The sequence below is a fragment of the Vicia villosa genome, linkage group LG5 (genome assembly GCF_029867415.1).
Source record: "Vicia villosa cultivar HV-30 ecotype Madison, WI linkage group LG5, Vvil1.0, whole genome shotgun sequence".
In the NCBI taxonomy this organism is placed as follows: domain Eukaryota; kingdom Viridiplantae; phylum Streptophyta; class Magnoliopsida; order Fabales; family Fabaceae; genus Vicia; species Vicia villosa.
In genome coordinates this window covers 3672251-3688113 of record NC_081184.1, presented here as the reverse complement: position 1 = coordinate 3688113, position 15863 = coordinate 3672251, and the positions used below count along the sequence as shown (strand labels likewise).

General features: G+C 33.3%; 3 protein-coding genes across 3 annotated transcripts; all 3 read left to right on the top strand.

Moving 5' to 3' along the window:
• Positions 1 to 4394: 4394 nt before the first annotated feature.
• On the top strand, positions 4395 to 4889 carry LOC131603133 (uncharacterized). Its single transcript, XM_058875391.1, has one exon. It carries the CDS (start codon positions 4395 to 4397, stop codon positions 4887 to 4889), a length of 495 nt encoding a protein of 164 aa, XP_058731374.1.
• Positions 4890 to 4944: 55 nt separating this feature from the next.
• LOC131603123 (uncharacterized) lies at positions 4945 to 5442 on the top strand. Its single transcript, XM_058875382.1, has one exon. It carries the CDS (start codon positions 4945 to 4947, stop codon positions 5440 to 5442), a length of 498 nt encoding a protein of 165 aa, XP_058731365.1.
• Positions 5443 to 10030: 4588 nt separating this feature from the next.
• Positions 10031 to 11468, top strand: LOC131606145 (uncharacterized). Its single transcript, XM_058878422.1, has 2 exons — positions 10031 to 10750; positions 10852 to 11468. The coding sequence occupies exons 1-2, from the start codon at positions 10067 to 10069 to the stop codon at positions 10918 to 10920; spliced, it is 753 nt and encodes a 250-aa protein (XP_058734405.1). The 5' UTR covers positions 10031 to 10066; the 3' UTR covers positions 10921 to 11468.
• The last annotated feature ends 4395 nt before the right edge of the window (positions 11469 to 15863 follow it).

Below are 15863 nucleotides of genomic sequence, written 5' to 3'. Positions count from 1 at the left end.
ATTATAAACTACTAATAAAATACAACAAAAAAAATTAATACATAATTTGATATATCATAGTTTTATTTGGTAATTTTTTCTTTATAAAATCGTTATTGAAAATAAAAAAATTGATAACATTGAATAAACACCATCAAAATACTGTTCTTTTATACTCATTTTAAATTTCCAATCTCCTTCTTAATCAAACAAGTATTATAACAATAAAAATCTAGCACTTATTAATTGTTTCAAGGTGGAACGAGAAACACATAATTCGAAGGGATGAATTCTTTTCATACGACGACAAAAGTTTTATGCAGAAGAGTGAGGAGTATCTGCAAGGTTAGCACTCCAACATCCCAGTTAGTGAAGTTAGAGAGATGTAGTTTGAGAGTGAGAGTGAGATCATACTTAAATTGGCTTGTCAATTGGCTTATATATGGTAGACAGTTAAAACTGCTTTCATCTAACCCGACGTGAGATGTAGGATATCGTTTGATCAGATTTAATGGTGGAGGATGCACTGGTAGCTAGGTTCAAGTATCTAATTTTTTGTGAGGTCCCACATGTTCCTTTGTCCATTGAATAGATACTACAAATTGAGTCTTCTTTGGGCATGTGGCAGGCTCAAAATAGCCACCCCCCAAGTCCTTGTTGATATTTGGTGAAACAAGGATTAACATTGTTGGGCCTCTGATTGATGCAGTTGTTTTTTTGTCTAGGCTAGCTTTTGGTTCGCGAAAGAGGAAGAGTTTGGTGATTAAGGGGCAGGTGGCTCTAGGTTTGATGCATATATTGTAACCGCAACATTTTGCGAATCAAACTTGACATGTGGCTCTAGGTTTTATGGTAAAAGTGACCTTTTTAGAGTACTTGAATACCTAAGTAAATAGTTATTTGATCAAGGTTGTTGATGGAATGGGTATGTTTCCTCATGTTCTCTAATGTTGACCTTATGTTAGTCGGTCATGCAATATACGAGGGTTCTAGAGTGAACTTCCTCTTCTTTCCACTTATGCTTCATGTTACGTTTAGAGACCCTTTCATTATTGTTTTGTTCCAACTTCGTCTCTTGCAACAATTTATTTCAAGTTATTATCCTGACACCTCTCGTGGCGCTCTAGTGGTCTCACCCGCGTGTGCATCGGGAATCACCTTTCTTCAAAGCTAACAAACAACATCTATTTTCCTATTGTCCTTGATTATCATTTCGCAGGGTTCTCCGAAGGTCTTTATGGAAGATTTGAAAGGAGATATTGTTTTCGAGAATGGAAATAAGACTGGTGGCCTTGACTCAAGAGAAATTGCCAAAGGTTTTGCTTTCCCAAATTTGCCCTTACTGAATTGAGTTATCGTGAACGACTTCAAACAAGAACGGATGGCTAAAAATTACATTCAAACGCATCGTAGCGTTTTTGGCTGTGACCATACAAGTTGTGAAATTATGTGGTGGTTGGAATATTAAACTCGTTCTTACTCTTACTATCGTTCTTTTTTATGTTGGCAGTAAAACTAAAATGGACAGAAATAGTTGTAAAATTACCTAGGAAACATGGAGTGAAGACCTAGTGGTATGAGTAGATCATTGTTGTTCAGTTATTTGTCGTGTTCCTTGACCTTAGGCCTTTTTCTACTTCTTCAACCATGAGTTTCTCCTCATAGTTAATGTTGGGATGAGTTGTTGTCAAGAGGTCAATTCAGCTCTCACCCCCTTCTAGTCCTAACATTTTGTGAATTATACAAAGCGTCCTCAATCCTTTTTTGAATATCCAACATTTTAGCCCATTATTCGTTCCTCGTACCTCTACGACCACCTTGGTGAATCGGTCTATGTACTCCCGTAGGGTTTCCTTTTTCTTTTGTTGAGTTCCACTGAGGATGGCTATTTTTGTGGTTTGTCGTTTTCGGGCTGTGAATTGAGTGATGAAAGTGTCGCATATATCCTTTTCAAGAGGTTATGATTGACAGGTAGGATCTTGAACCACGTCATTGTGACCCCTTTTAAGGGTCAAACGAACATTTTACATTTTATTGTGCCTCGAGTGTAGTGATAATCAAGTATAGTATCCACGTATTTAATGCGCTCGTCTGGATCTCTAGTTCCGCTGTACATGTCTAAGTTCGAGGGGTTTTCGAAGGACTTTGGGATTCGGTTGTCAAAGATACACCTGGAGAGTGAATTCCTTCTTCGGTTAGGAACTCTTATTTTGTAATATTAATTTTTAATGTATTATATGATATATATTTTAGCAAATATATTATTTACTAATATTTTTATAATCTTAACATAAAATATATTTTATAATTTGGATACGCAGAAAATGATCCAAATTAAACTGCATGAAATTTGATCTATCATCTAAAACCGAACCAAATTACAAAAAAAAATATTATTTTTTTCTTTTGCACTATGATTTTTAAGAAAATGAGACTCTAAAATTTTTGAATAGGATAATTTTTTATTTCAAAATCAAAACAAATTATAGTGTGAACACTCAATTATAAACGGACGCACCAACTCAAACGGTTTAATATACTCCCTCCGTTCCTTTTTAAGTGTCACACTTGCCAAAATTTAGATTACCAAGACAACCAAAAAAGAACTAATATTTCCATCTCTTTTCCTAATTTGCCCTTACCTTTATCATTTCTCTTTCATAAACACTCCTCAATTAACGTGTCAATTAAAAAGGCAGAGATATAATTGACTTTATACCTATAAAGTGACAATTAAATAGAAACAAATTTTTTTGTCAAAAGTGACACTTATAAAAGAACAGAGAGAGTATCTAGCTAGTTAAATTGGGCGGAGCATGGTCAGCTCTAAGTACAACTAAAACCCTTTTGACAACACGTCTATAACAAAAATGTACCATTGACTTATAATCCATGACACTTGGTAATATTTATTTAATTTATCTTAGCCTATTCTAATTTTATTTTTGACTGTGATAGCGTTGATTCAAATAAATGATTGAACAAAAATGAAGCTCTCCTATTTTGAGATATTCCTTAGGTTATTTGATGACACTATTTGCCTAGTTATTGGTCATAACTAACAAAGATTGATACACTTAACAAAGTTTTGTGTGCATTTTGATAAGTTAATATTGCACTTAAATGATTAGAATTTAAAGAATATAAAAATATAGAATCAATTCTACTTGAAATTCTCCAATTTAATAATTTAACTATATAAAAATATTTTTAAATTATAAAACATCCTTCAAACTTTAATCACTCCTTCACTAAAATTAACCAAAATCAAATAATAGACAATAAATTAAAAAAATGTAACAAAATTAAGTTAAATAGTAAATAATTAATTCTTATTATTAATTATGATGATATCATATAAATATTTTTGTTATAAACATTTATACTAGTGGATGTCCATCCATCTTCTTATTGTTCAATCTTTCTATTCCATTTTAATGTATATGATTTTCTACCTCCCTTAGGTCCTATAAATAAGACTCATATTACAATGTAAAGTTCACCCTCTTGAGAAGAATATAATACAATGTTGCTTGTTCTCTTCTCTTCCTATCTTTTGATCTCTATATAGTTTCATTTAGTTTATAATACGTTATCAGCATGACGCTCTCAGGTATGATTTGGAGGAGATCATTGTTTTTTTATATTTTATATTTATGATATTCAGTAAATATAATCATATTAGGACATTTAAAATTTTGTAATTTTATTGTTCAATGATTTTATTGTAATTTTATGGTTAAGATTATGTAATTTTATTTGTCATAGAATTGATGTATGTTTAAGAATATTATATAAAAAAAATCTCAGGTAGCAACTCAACTTTACGTAAGATGGGTTGATTGGGTTGATGTTGTTGAGGTTGTGGATAACACATGTGACTTTACAATGATTCCAATTTTGATGGATAGTGCACAAATAAATTTAATTGTGTCAAAGGATTAAAAGGTGGATTTGGCTTAAAACATGACAAAATTATTTTTGTTTATTCGGTGGAATTGAATTAGAGAAAGAAGAAATAACTTTTTGCATCCCAGAAGGATGGTTATAATTTTAACGCATCCCAGAAAGATGGTTATAATTTTTAGATCATTGTTTGTAACAAAAGCAAAGCATCCCTGAAGGATAGCGAAATAATATTGTATAGTTCATGAAAAACTCATAATGCTTTATTTATTATTACTTTTTTTTGTATATGTAAGATGTATTTTGTCACTAAATTGATAATTTTTTTATAAAAAAAAAAACAAATAATTTTAAGACTAATGTGACAATCTAGTTTACTATTGTGTTATTTCTAAATATTAGAATTTACAAAAGTATTATTTTAAATATTAATATTTAATATTGCCTTTATGATAATTATCTCATTATAATATTTTTTTTCTTTTATTTTTATGATAGCACTACTAAGTATGTCAAATCTTACAAAATTGGATTTTGGGGCTCTTGATATTTCGGGAAAGAATTATTTGACATGGGCCCTAGACGCCCAAATTTATTTAAGCGCAGAAGGTTACGACGGTGACACTATTAAAGAAGGAAATAAATCATCTGACCAACAAAAGGCAAAAGTCATGATATTCCTTCGTCGTCACCTTCACGAGGATCTTAAAAATGAGTATCTTACTGTAACTGACCCACATGTCTTGTGGAAAAATTTGAAAGATAGATATGATCATCAAAAAACGGTTATCCTACCAAAAGCTCGATATGAATGGATGCATTTACGTTTGCTGGATTTTAAAAGTACAAGTGATTATAATTCTGCAATGTTCAGAAAAACTTCTAAGTTATTATTATGTGGAGAAAAAGTAATTGATGAAGATATGCTAGAAAAAATATTTTCCACCTTTCATGCATCCAATGCGCTCCTGCAGCAGCAGTATCGAGAAAAAGGGGTTTATTAAATATTCTTACCTAATATATTGTCTTCTTGTGACTGAGTAAAATAATGAACTATTGATGAAAAATCACGAGGTCCGTCCCACTGGTACAACTCCATTCCCAGACGTGAATGTGGCAAGGCACAACCACTATAGAAAAAATCATGGTCGCGGTCGTGCATACACCTGTGGTCGTGGTCGTAATTATGCTCATGGTCTTGGTTTTGATCGTGGTCTCAATGGGAATCATAAAAACACATATTTCCACCCGAAGTGGAAAAATATTAAAAAGAATGAAAAAGAGGGCCAGAGTAGCAAAACAAATGAAAATATTTGCTATCGTTGTGGAGGAAAAGGTCATTGGAGTCGCACTTGTCGTACTCCAAAACACCTTGTTGATCTTTATCAAAAGTCACTGAAAAATAAAAAGGAAAGGATCGAGACTCACTTTGCTAATGAAGATGATGATCCAGATTACGGTAATATGGATGTTACCCATTTAGATATTGGTGACTTCTTTGCTGATACAGATGGAAAAAATGATCACCTTATTGGAGACGGAAGTGTCAAGAAATAAAATTTATGGAAATTTTCTTTTTAAGTTTTATGGATGTTTTGAATTTTATTTTCTAATAACAATAAAGTGTGTTTTCTACTTGTTTGTTTACATAATTTACTATTTAAATAATTTGTGTTTTTAATGTGCGCTTATAACTTATTGTTAAAAAAAAATTATTGTTCTTAGAATGAATATGGACACTAGCTCCAGTAATGAAGATATGTGTCTTGCTGACAGTTCAACAACCCACACAATTCTCAAGCATAAAAGATATTTCTCTAATTTAGTGAATCGAAAAACTGATGTCAGTACTATTTCCGGCACCTCAAAAATAATTGAAGGCTATGGAAGAACCCATATGTTGTTACATGGTGGAACAATATTGCACATTGATAATGCATTATATTCCCCCAAGTCCCATAGAAATTTATTAAGTTCCAAAGATATCCACCTAAATGGATACCATATTGAAACAGGAGATGATGGAGGGATTGAACATCTGTGTATTACAAAATACAATTCAGACACAAAATGTGTAATGGAAAAGCTATCGGCTTTATCCTCTGACATGTACTACACTTATATTAGTACAACTAAAGCACATGCAACTGTAAACCAGAAGTTTACAAATAATGATAAATTTCTAATTTGGCATGACCGGTTGGGCCATCTCGGTTATATAATGATGCGAAAAATAATTGAAAATTCATGCGGTCATCAATTAATGAGTAGAGAAATTATTCAATCGAATAAGTTCTCATGCAGCTCTTGCTCATAGGGGAAGTTGATAATTCGGCCATCACCAACAAAAATTGGAAATGAATCTATCAGTTTTTTAGAGCCTATACATGGTGATATTTGTGGGCCAATACACCCATCATGTGGACCATTTAGATATTTTATGGTTTTAATTGATGTATCAACTAGATGGTCACATGTTTGTTTGTTGTCAACTCATAACCAGGCGTTTGCGAGATTGCTAGCTCAACTGATTCAAATAAGAGCTCATTTCCCCGATTATCCTGTCAAGAAAATTCGCCTTGATAATGCTGCAGAATTTTCATCTCAAGCATTTAATGAGTATTGTATGTCTATTGGGATTGACATTGAACACCCAGTAGCACATGTTCATACACAAAATGGACTTACAGAATCATTTATTAAATGAATAAAATTAATTGCAAGACCACTGATTATGAGATGCAAGCTCCCAGTTTCTGCTTGGGGACATGTAATTTTGCATGCTGCAACATTAATTCGCATCAGGCCAACGATTTACCACACCTCTTCCCCTTTACAATTAGTTTTTGGTAAAGAACCTAATATTTCTCATCTAAGAATTTTTGGATGTGCGGTGTATGTTGCAATTTCTCTACCACATCACAATAAGATGGGTCCTCAAAGGAGGATGGGAATATATGTTGGATATGAATCTCCGTCTATTATAAAGTACCTTGAACCAACAACAGGAGATTTATTCACTGCTCGTTTTGCTGATTGTCATTTTGATGAATCAAATTTTCCATCATTAGGGGGAGAGAATAAGAAGCTGGAAAAGATATCAGTTGGAATGAATTATCATTATCTCATCTTGATCCTCGAACAAAACAATGTGAACTAGAAGTTCAAAAGATAATTCACCTGCAAAACTTAGCAAATCAATTGCCAAATGCGTTCACTGATCCAAAAGGTGTGATTAAATCATATATACCAGCTGCAAATGCTCCAATAAAAATTGATATCCCTGTTGGACAATCTAATGAGTCTCAATCACGCCTGAAGCGTGGTAGACCAATCGGTTCCAAAGATAAAAATCCTCGAACAAGAAAGGGAGCTAAGAATAAAGATGGCCTAAGTGAGGATTTAGAAAATCTAAAAGACTTGTCAGACATAATAGACACTTCATCTCTACAAGAGATTGATCAGGTACCTGAAACTCATGAAAATAAAGAGATCTCGATAAATTATGTCCAAAATGAAATACAATGGAATTGAAACGAAGTCGACATTGATGATGTTTTTGCATACAATATAGCGCTAAATGAGATAAATGGCAAGGAGGATGAGGAACCAACGTCTATCAAAATTTGTAGACAAAGTGAGGACTGGCCAAAATGGAAGGATGCAATTGAAGCAGAATTAAACTCACTCTATAAAAGACAAGTTTTTGGACCTGTAGTCCGAACACCTGAAGGTGTGAAGCCAGTTGGATACAGATGGGTTTTCGTACGAAAACGAAATGAAAAAGGTGAAATTGTGAGATACAAAGCTCGATTTGTCGCTCAAGGATTTTCCCAAAGACCTGGAATTGATTTTGATGAGACATATTCACCTGTAATGAATGCAAGCACTTTTCGATATCTAATAAGCCTAGTAGCACATGAAGGGCTTAATTTGCACATGATGGATGTTGTAACAACTTATCTGTATGGTTCACTTGATAGTGAAATTTACATGAAACTCCCTGAAGGGTTCAATGTACCAGATGCACACAACTCCGAATCTCGAGAGCGCTACTGCATAAGATTGAACAAGTCTCTCTATGGGCTGAAACAGTCTAGACGAATGTGGTATAACCGCCTCAGTGAATATTTTCTTAGAGAAGGATATACAAATAACTCCATTTGTCCTTGTATTTTTTAAAAAAGATTAGGAAAGGAATTCGCAATAATAGCTGTTTATGTGGATGACATAAATATTATTGGAACTCCTGAAGAGCTCCCAAAAGCTATGAGTTGTTTAAAGAAAGAGTTTGAGATGAAGGACCTAGGAAAGACAAAATTATGTCTACGTTTGCAAATTGAACATTTGGACAAAGGAATATGTGTACATCAAGAAGACTATATAGAAAAAGTGTTAAAACGCTTCTATATGGACAAAAGTCATTCGTTGTCTACTCCAATGGTTGTTAGATCATTAGATGTGGAGAAAGATCCTTTCAGACCTCGAGAAAAGGATGAAGAATTGCTAGGTCCTGAAGTACCATATCTCAGTGCAATTGGAGCACTAATGTACCTTGCTAATTATACACGTCCTGATATATCATTTGCTGTAAATCTATTAGCAAGATACAGTTCTTCACCTACACAAAGACATTGGAACAGAGTCAAACATATACTTCGTTACCTTAGAGGTACAATAGACATGGGTTTGTTTTATACAAAAGTATCCCAATTCGAATTAACAGGTTATGCAGATGCAAGTTACTTGTCAGATCCTCATAATGGTAGATCACAAACTGGTTATTTGTTTACATGTGGGGGTACAACTATTTCATGGAGATCGGTGAAACAAACCATACCATCAACATCATCTAATCATGCAGAACTTTTAGCATTACATGAGGCAAGTCGAGAATGCGTTTGGTTGAGATCCTTAATTCAGCACATCCAAAATACTTGTGGTTTATCTTTTGAAAAATTTAATACAACGATCATATATGAAGATAATACCGCATGCATCACTCAATTGAAAGATGGTTACATTAAAGGAGACCGGACAAAACACATTTCCCCAAAGTTCTTCTTTACTCATGATCTCCAAAAGAATGGTGATATAAGCATCCAACAAATCTATTCATGTGATAACCTTGCAGACCTTTTCACAAAGTCACTCCCAAGCAGAATTTTTAATCAACTAGTACACAAGATTGGTCTTCATCGAAGAAATGACTGTTCAATTGAGGGGGAGAAATCAAAAGGATATTGTACTCTTTTTCCTTCACTAGATTTTTTTCCCATTCGTTTTTTTGTAGTAAGGTTTTAACGAGGCATATCCTCGATGGACATCCAAGGGGGAGTGTTATAAACATTTATACTAGTGGATGTCCATCCCTCTTTTTATTGTTCAATCTTCCTATTCCACTTTAATGTACATGATTTTCTACCTCCCTTAGATCCTATAAATAAGACTCATATTACAATGTAAAGTTCATCCTCTTAGAAGAATATAATACAATGTTGCTTGTTCTCTTCTCTTCCTATCTTTTGATCTCTATATAGTTTCATTTAGTTTATAATAATCTTAATATAGTTATTAGTAAGAATTATAAACAGTTAGTTCAAATTTTTTATTAAAATTAACTCAACTTTTGAAAGAAGAAGCAAAATTCAATCTTTTGATCAATGATGAACTTAACCCGTTAAAATTTTATTTCTTTATTTATTTTTATAATTTTAGAAATTTATTTCATAAATGTGAAAATATGATATAAGAATAATATTAATTTCAAATATAAAAATATGAGATTTTTTGCAAAACATAAAAATAGGATAATTGTGAAAATGTGTTACTATATTAATATAATAATTATATTTATATGAATAAGATATCATAAATGTTAAATTATATACTTCAATAAATTAATATATTTAATTTTTATAATATAAATAATAATTTAATTTATATACGTAATATATTTTTAAATGGAGTATATATTTAGTGATATTTATTATTATTGATGTAGATAATATTTAGTTTGAGACATGTTGAATGGGCCTGATTAAATTATTATTGGGCCTGATTAAATTATTATTGGGCCTAGCACCGTTTTACATGAAAAAGAAAACATATATAAGGAGAGAATTGGAGAAGGAGTAAGATATAATAAAAAATTGAGAGAAACTTGAGTTACTCTGCAACAATGGCGGAACCAGCATCCAAATCCAGAATGGTGTTAGCAGAAGAAACAATGGCGGAACCAGCATCCAAATCCAGAATGGTGTTAGCAGAAGAAACAATGGCGGAACCAGCATCCAAATCCAGAATGGTGTTAGCAGAAGAAACAATGGCGGAACCAGCATCCAAATCCAGAATGGTGTTAGCAGAAGAAGGATGTTCATATTTTCCGGAGGAAATACTGGATTGCATCTTCAAATCCCTCAACGGCCACCGCCGCACTTTCAAGTCACTCTCCGTCGTCTCCAAACAATTTCTCGCCATCACAAACCGTCTCCGATCCTCCGTTAAAATCACCGACCAAACCATCCCTTATCTTGATCGCCTCTTCCAACGCTTCCCTAACCTCACATCCCTCAAAATCACTATCCAATCCAAAACCATAGAAGAACTGGACGATATTCTAACCCTAATCTCCACTTTCCCTTTACACAAGGTCAAATCGCTCAATCTCTCCACCAGACCCATTCATATTCACTCTAATGGGTTGATAGCTTTGGCCAAAACCATGAAAAATTTGAAATTTCTCACTTGTTACAAAATGGTTAATGTAGAAAAGAATGATTTATTCTTCATCGCTGGTTGTTTTCCTTTGCTCGAAGAACTCAATCTCAGTTATCCCCGTTTTCGTTGTAGCCGAGATTTTGAGGTAGATGATAATGGTCCATTATTGGCACTTCCCAATCTCCGCAAGATTAACCTATCTGGTAATCACATTGGTGACCAATTTGTTAACTTTCTTCACCACAGCTGCAAGCTTCTGCGAGTCGTCATACTCAAGAAACGGAGTACAGGCACACTTGGAAATCCCAAATATGATAGGAGTGATATAATATATTTTTAGTTCAAGTTTATCAAGTTTGTATGCATATTGTTTTTTTTAATCAAGTTTATCAAGTTTGTTTTGTATTTGTATATTCTCAGCATATTGCTTTTGATTTATATCAGTGTTGGTAGCTTTTACCTATTCCTCTTAGTTTACCAAATCAGTGCCTATTTCTCATTGTGTATATACCCAAAGCTGCAACTATCTATGCAACTATCTATTAATATTTCTTGTTTCTATTTATTTGCAATGGTAATAGTTTCTGCTTGATCATATTAACCTAATGGCAGAAACGTGATAGGATCCGATAGACGGGTTGGTGAGAAGAAGATTGTGGATCCGAAAGACGGGTTGGTGAAGAAGTTGTCAGTTAACCTTTCATGATTGTCAGTTGATGATGTTTGATATATAATCTTTTGCTTGCTTCTTGATATTGAGATAAAATCTATCACTGTCATATGATTGTAGTTTTGTGCCAGTGTGGGCATCGTTATGCGGTTAAATGCAACACTTTGTGGTTTCATATTGGATTGAAACAAACCAATTTGTCTTTCCATCTCTGGAATTGTTTATATTTGCAATTTCTTATTTGAAACCAATATGGTTAAGGGCTGGTTCTAACACAATGGTTGATTTATACAATTTTTGTTCAACTTATGTAAATGGCAAATGAGTTATTTTATTTTTAGTTTATTATCTATTATTAACATTATATATGCAGGCCCTTTAAGTTAATCAAAATCATTAAAAATCAAACGAAAAAGTATTTAATTTTCTAAGATAATATTTTATTTTCTTTTTTCTTATCATTTCTTAATTTTTGTAGTTTAGTGTTTTATATTTTTACCATTTTGTGAAACCATTTTCTCCATAACTTTTCTGCATCAATGCATATTTTCTGAAACAATAATGCATTCATTTCACTACATCTTCAATAGCTCAACGATTAATGGTTTCTTTCACCACTTTTCATTTATGTTTTCAGTGATTAATGTGTGTTCATGGTTTGTGAAACCTATTTTCATTTTTTGGTTTTCTTTCACTTTTCATTTTTTAGTTCTTCGAAACATATTTACTCCATTTTTCTACTTGATGGGAGTTTCCAAACCATTTGTATATGTCGTGTTTTCTGCCTCAAAATCATACCCTGTTCTCCTTCATACAAGCTACTAGATACTTTTACCGCCGTAGTGGAGAACTTCCACGGTTAACTTCAAAACGCATTACCAATTTCTTGTTCCACATCAGAATAGGGACGCCATTTGTGATAATCGTTTCTTGATTCTCACAACGTTCCACTTTAAACTTCTTAGATTTCTTTTGTTACATCGCCACAAACTTTTTTAGTCGTTCCTATCACCATTCACTTTCATGGTCGTCAATAATGGTAGCTTTTAAAGCAACCCGGTGATCTACTTAACGCAATGTCGTCCATGCGACTGACGCTAGTGCACCATCCCACACTATCACACCTGAAGATCCACCTCCCCATTGGGACAAGAGGTAAGGTTTTTGGTAACTTCTCTGACCGCCACATCACCCTATATCTCGATCTCTATGTCATTTGGACAGCAAACTTGTCAGGTTCTATCGTCAATCCACCCAACTGTTTCAACGACTACTACAAGGGCAAACATCGAAACAATGTTCACCGCAAATGCAATTGCTTGGATTAAAAATGTTCTAGAACCCTCAGCAACTCCGACCACACTCAATATAGAAGGCACCAATGAACTCATAACAAAGATCTATAACTTAGTGCACGAACAAAACATGCATCTTCTTAATAATAAACTTCTATGTATAAAGGAAAAGGAGATAAAAGCCTCATCCTTATGTAAACACGACAATAAATACATATGCAAGCAATATTGCTCTATGGGTGTGTCCGAAAAATTGAAATTCAAAATCCAATAGGGTATATCTGAATATTGAAATTCAGATATACTTTTCACAAAAATATGATTGTCTCTCTAATGAAGTATTTTGTTGTATAATAGTCTATTATAGAACAAAATACTTCATCAGAGAGATACTCATATTTTTAAACCATATGAAGGATATTTTCAAATTACTATAACGTGTGTGATCACTACATGGGTGTACTTAACACCATATATAAAAAAGAGAATTTCTTTTTAGACCCCTAACCTTCTTAGGAACCTCTGGCAAAATTTCTTTTTAACTCCAGAATTCGGAGATGCATCTTCGAACGTACCACATTTTATTTTTTTCTGTGGTGTTTTCGGAAATGCATATCCGAAATAACCAATATTTAATCTTGAGGATTTTCAGATATGCATTTCCGAAATAACTCAATATTTATTAAAAAAAAATTAGAATCAATGTGTATCAATTATATTAATTATATCATTGTATTAATCAAGATATATAATTAAATATATACCATTAAGAATAAGACAAAAAATAACTTTAGTTGATCTAATTTTTCATATATTAACTGGTCTAATTGATATTATCTCTTTCATCTCATTAAAATATTTTTTTAGTAGAAAATAATTCAAATATTTTTTTAGTAAAAAATAATCTTTAGATTTTTTATTGACTATAATACCAAAATACCCTTCTGCTTTCGGAGATGTATCTCCAGACGCTCCTTTTTTTACCTAACATCAAAATTTTCTAGAGCTATATTTACGTAAGAAAACCATAAACAGAATACCAGAAAATCAACATTGCAACGATAAAATAAACATTCATAAAATAGAATCGGCATTACATTGATGATTTCAACAAAAAAATTAAATATTACATTTCAATAGCCCGATGGACGCTTGCACATCTTTAATATTTGCTCGACTGTTCTTCGTTCCGTCGCTACCAACCCGAGCAGAATTTTCTTTTCGAAACCGAAATACGTTTGCCACATTGCCGAAACATCCTCTCAGTTCTTGAGCTCAAAATTGTTGTAAACGATGTTTCGTTTGTTGTCAACAGACGGTGAATGATACTCGAGCTTCACAACCTTTCGTTTGTCTCCGTAAGATGGACGATAATGGATTTCGTCAATGGTATCGTCGAGCGAGGTGTAATCGCGGAGTTTGAACATCTGCCCTGGTGTTTTTCCGTCAGAGTATGAGCCACTTGCGACATACCAACAGATGTTAATATCATGCAATTGAGACATTTTTGTGTTCATGTGAAAGACAACATAAGAAACCCCAAATTTATAGAAAACCTAGGTGAATATGGATCAACCATTTTTGTCAAACTTCTTTCCGTATCTATATCCGCGGAATAACCCCATATTTATTGGTTCTAGGAGTATCTCTCCAGAACATTCCCTGAAACTGCAAACTTGCCTAACTTCTTTCTGTATCTATATCCACGGAACGACCTCGTATTATTGGTTCTGGAGGTATCTCTCCTGAACATTTCTTGGAACTTCAAACTTAAGAATATTCCGTAGTTATATATCTGAAACTTTTGCTGATACATTTCTGAACCAGAACAGAATATAGAAAGTGAGTGTATTGCAATTAGGGGTGGGAATAGGCCAGGCCGGCCTACAGGGGCCTACGGCCCAGCCTACATAGGCCTAGGCCAGGCCAGGCCTATTAAATAAAAAGGCAAGGCTTAGGCTTTTTTAAAAGCCTATTTTACTAAATAGACCAGGCTTAGGCTATTAATAAAGCCTATGAAGCCTTATAGGCCGGCCTATATTTGCATATATATTAAAAATATGCTAAATAAGTTGGTCCATGTATACATATATATTAGGAAAAAAAGGCTAAATAGGCTACCCTATATATATATATATATATATATATATATATATATATATATATATATATATATATATATATATATAACAAAAGGCTAAATAGGTCTACTTATATATGCATATATAGGCCGACCTATAAGGCTTCTTAAGTAATATGGATAAATTAAAAACTTTAATGAAATACAGGCTTTTTAAATAGGCTTTCAGGCCAGGCCAGGCTTTTAAAAAGGTCGGGCCAGGCCTAAAAACTGAGCCTATGATAGACCTCATATTTATTGGTTCTGGAGGTATCTCTCCTGAACATTTCTTGGAACTTCAAACTTAAGAATATTCCGTAGTTATATATCTGAAACTTTTGCTGATACATTTCTGAACCAGAACAGAATATAGAAAGTGAGTGTATTGCAATTAGGGGTGGGAATAGGCCAGGCCAGGCCTATTAAATAAAAAGGCAAGGCTTAGGCTTTTTTAAAAGCCTATTTTACTAAATAGACCAGGCTTAGGCTATTAATAAAGCCTATGAAGCCTTATAGGCCGGCCTATATTTGCATATATATTAAAAATATGCTAAATAAGTTGGTCCATGTATACATATATATTAGGAAAAAAAGGCTAAATAGGCTACCCTATATATATATAACAAAAGGCTAAATAGGTCTACTTATATATGCATATATAGGCCGACCTATAAGGCTTCTTAAGTAATATGGATAAATTAAAAACTTTAATGAAATACAGGCTTTTTAAATAGGCTTTCAGGCCAGGCCAGGCTTTTAAAAAGGTCGGGCCAGGCCTAAAAATTGAGCCTATGATAGACCTCATATTTATTGGTTCTGGAGGTATCTCTCCTGAACATTTCTTGGAACTTCAAACTTAAGAATATTCCGTAGTTATATATCGGAAACTTTTGCTGATACATTTTTGAACCAGAACAGAATATAGAAAGTGAGTGTATTGCAATTAGGGGTGGGAATAGGCCAGGTCGGCCTACAGGGGCCTACGACCCAGCCTACATAGGCCTAGGCCAGGCCAGGCCTATTAAATAAAAAGGCAAGGCTTAGGCTTTTTTAAAAGCCTATTTTACTAAATAGACCAGGCTTAGGCTATTAATAAAGCCTATGAAGCCTTATAGGCCGGCCTATATTTGCATATATATTAAAAATATGCTAAATAAGTTGGTCCATGTATACA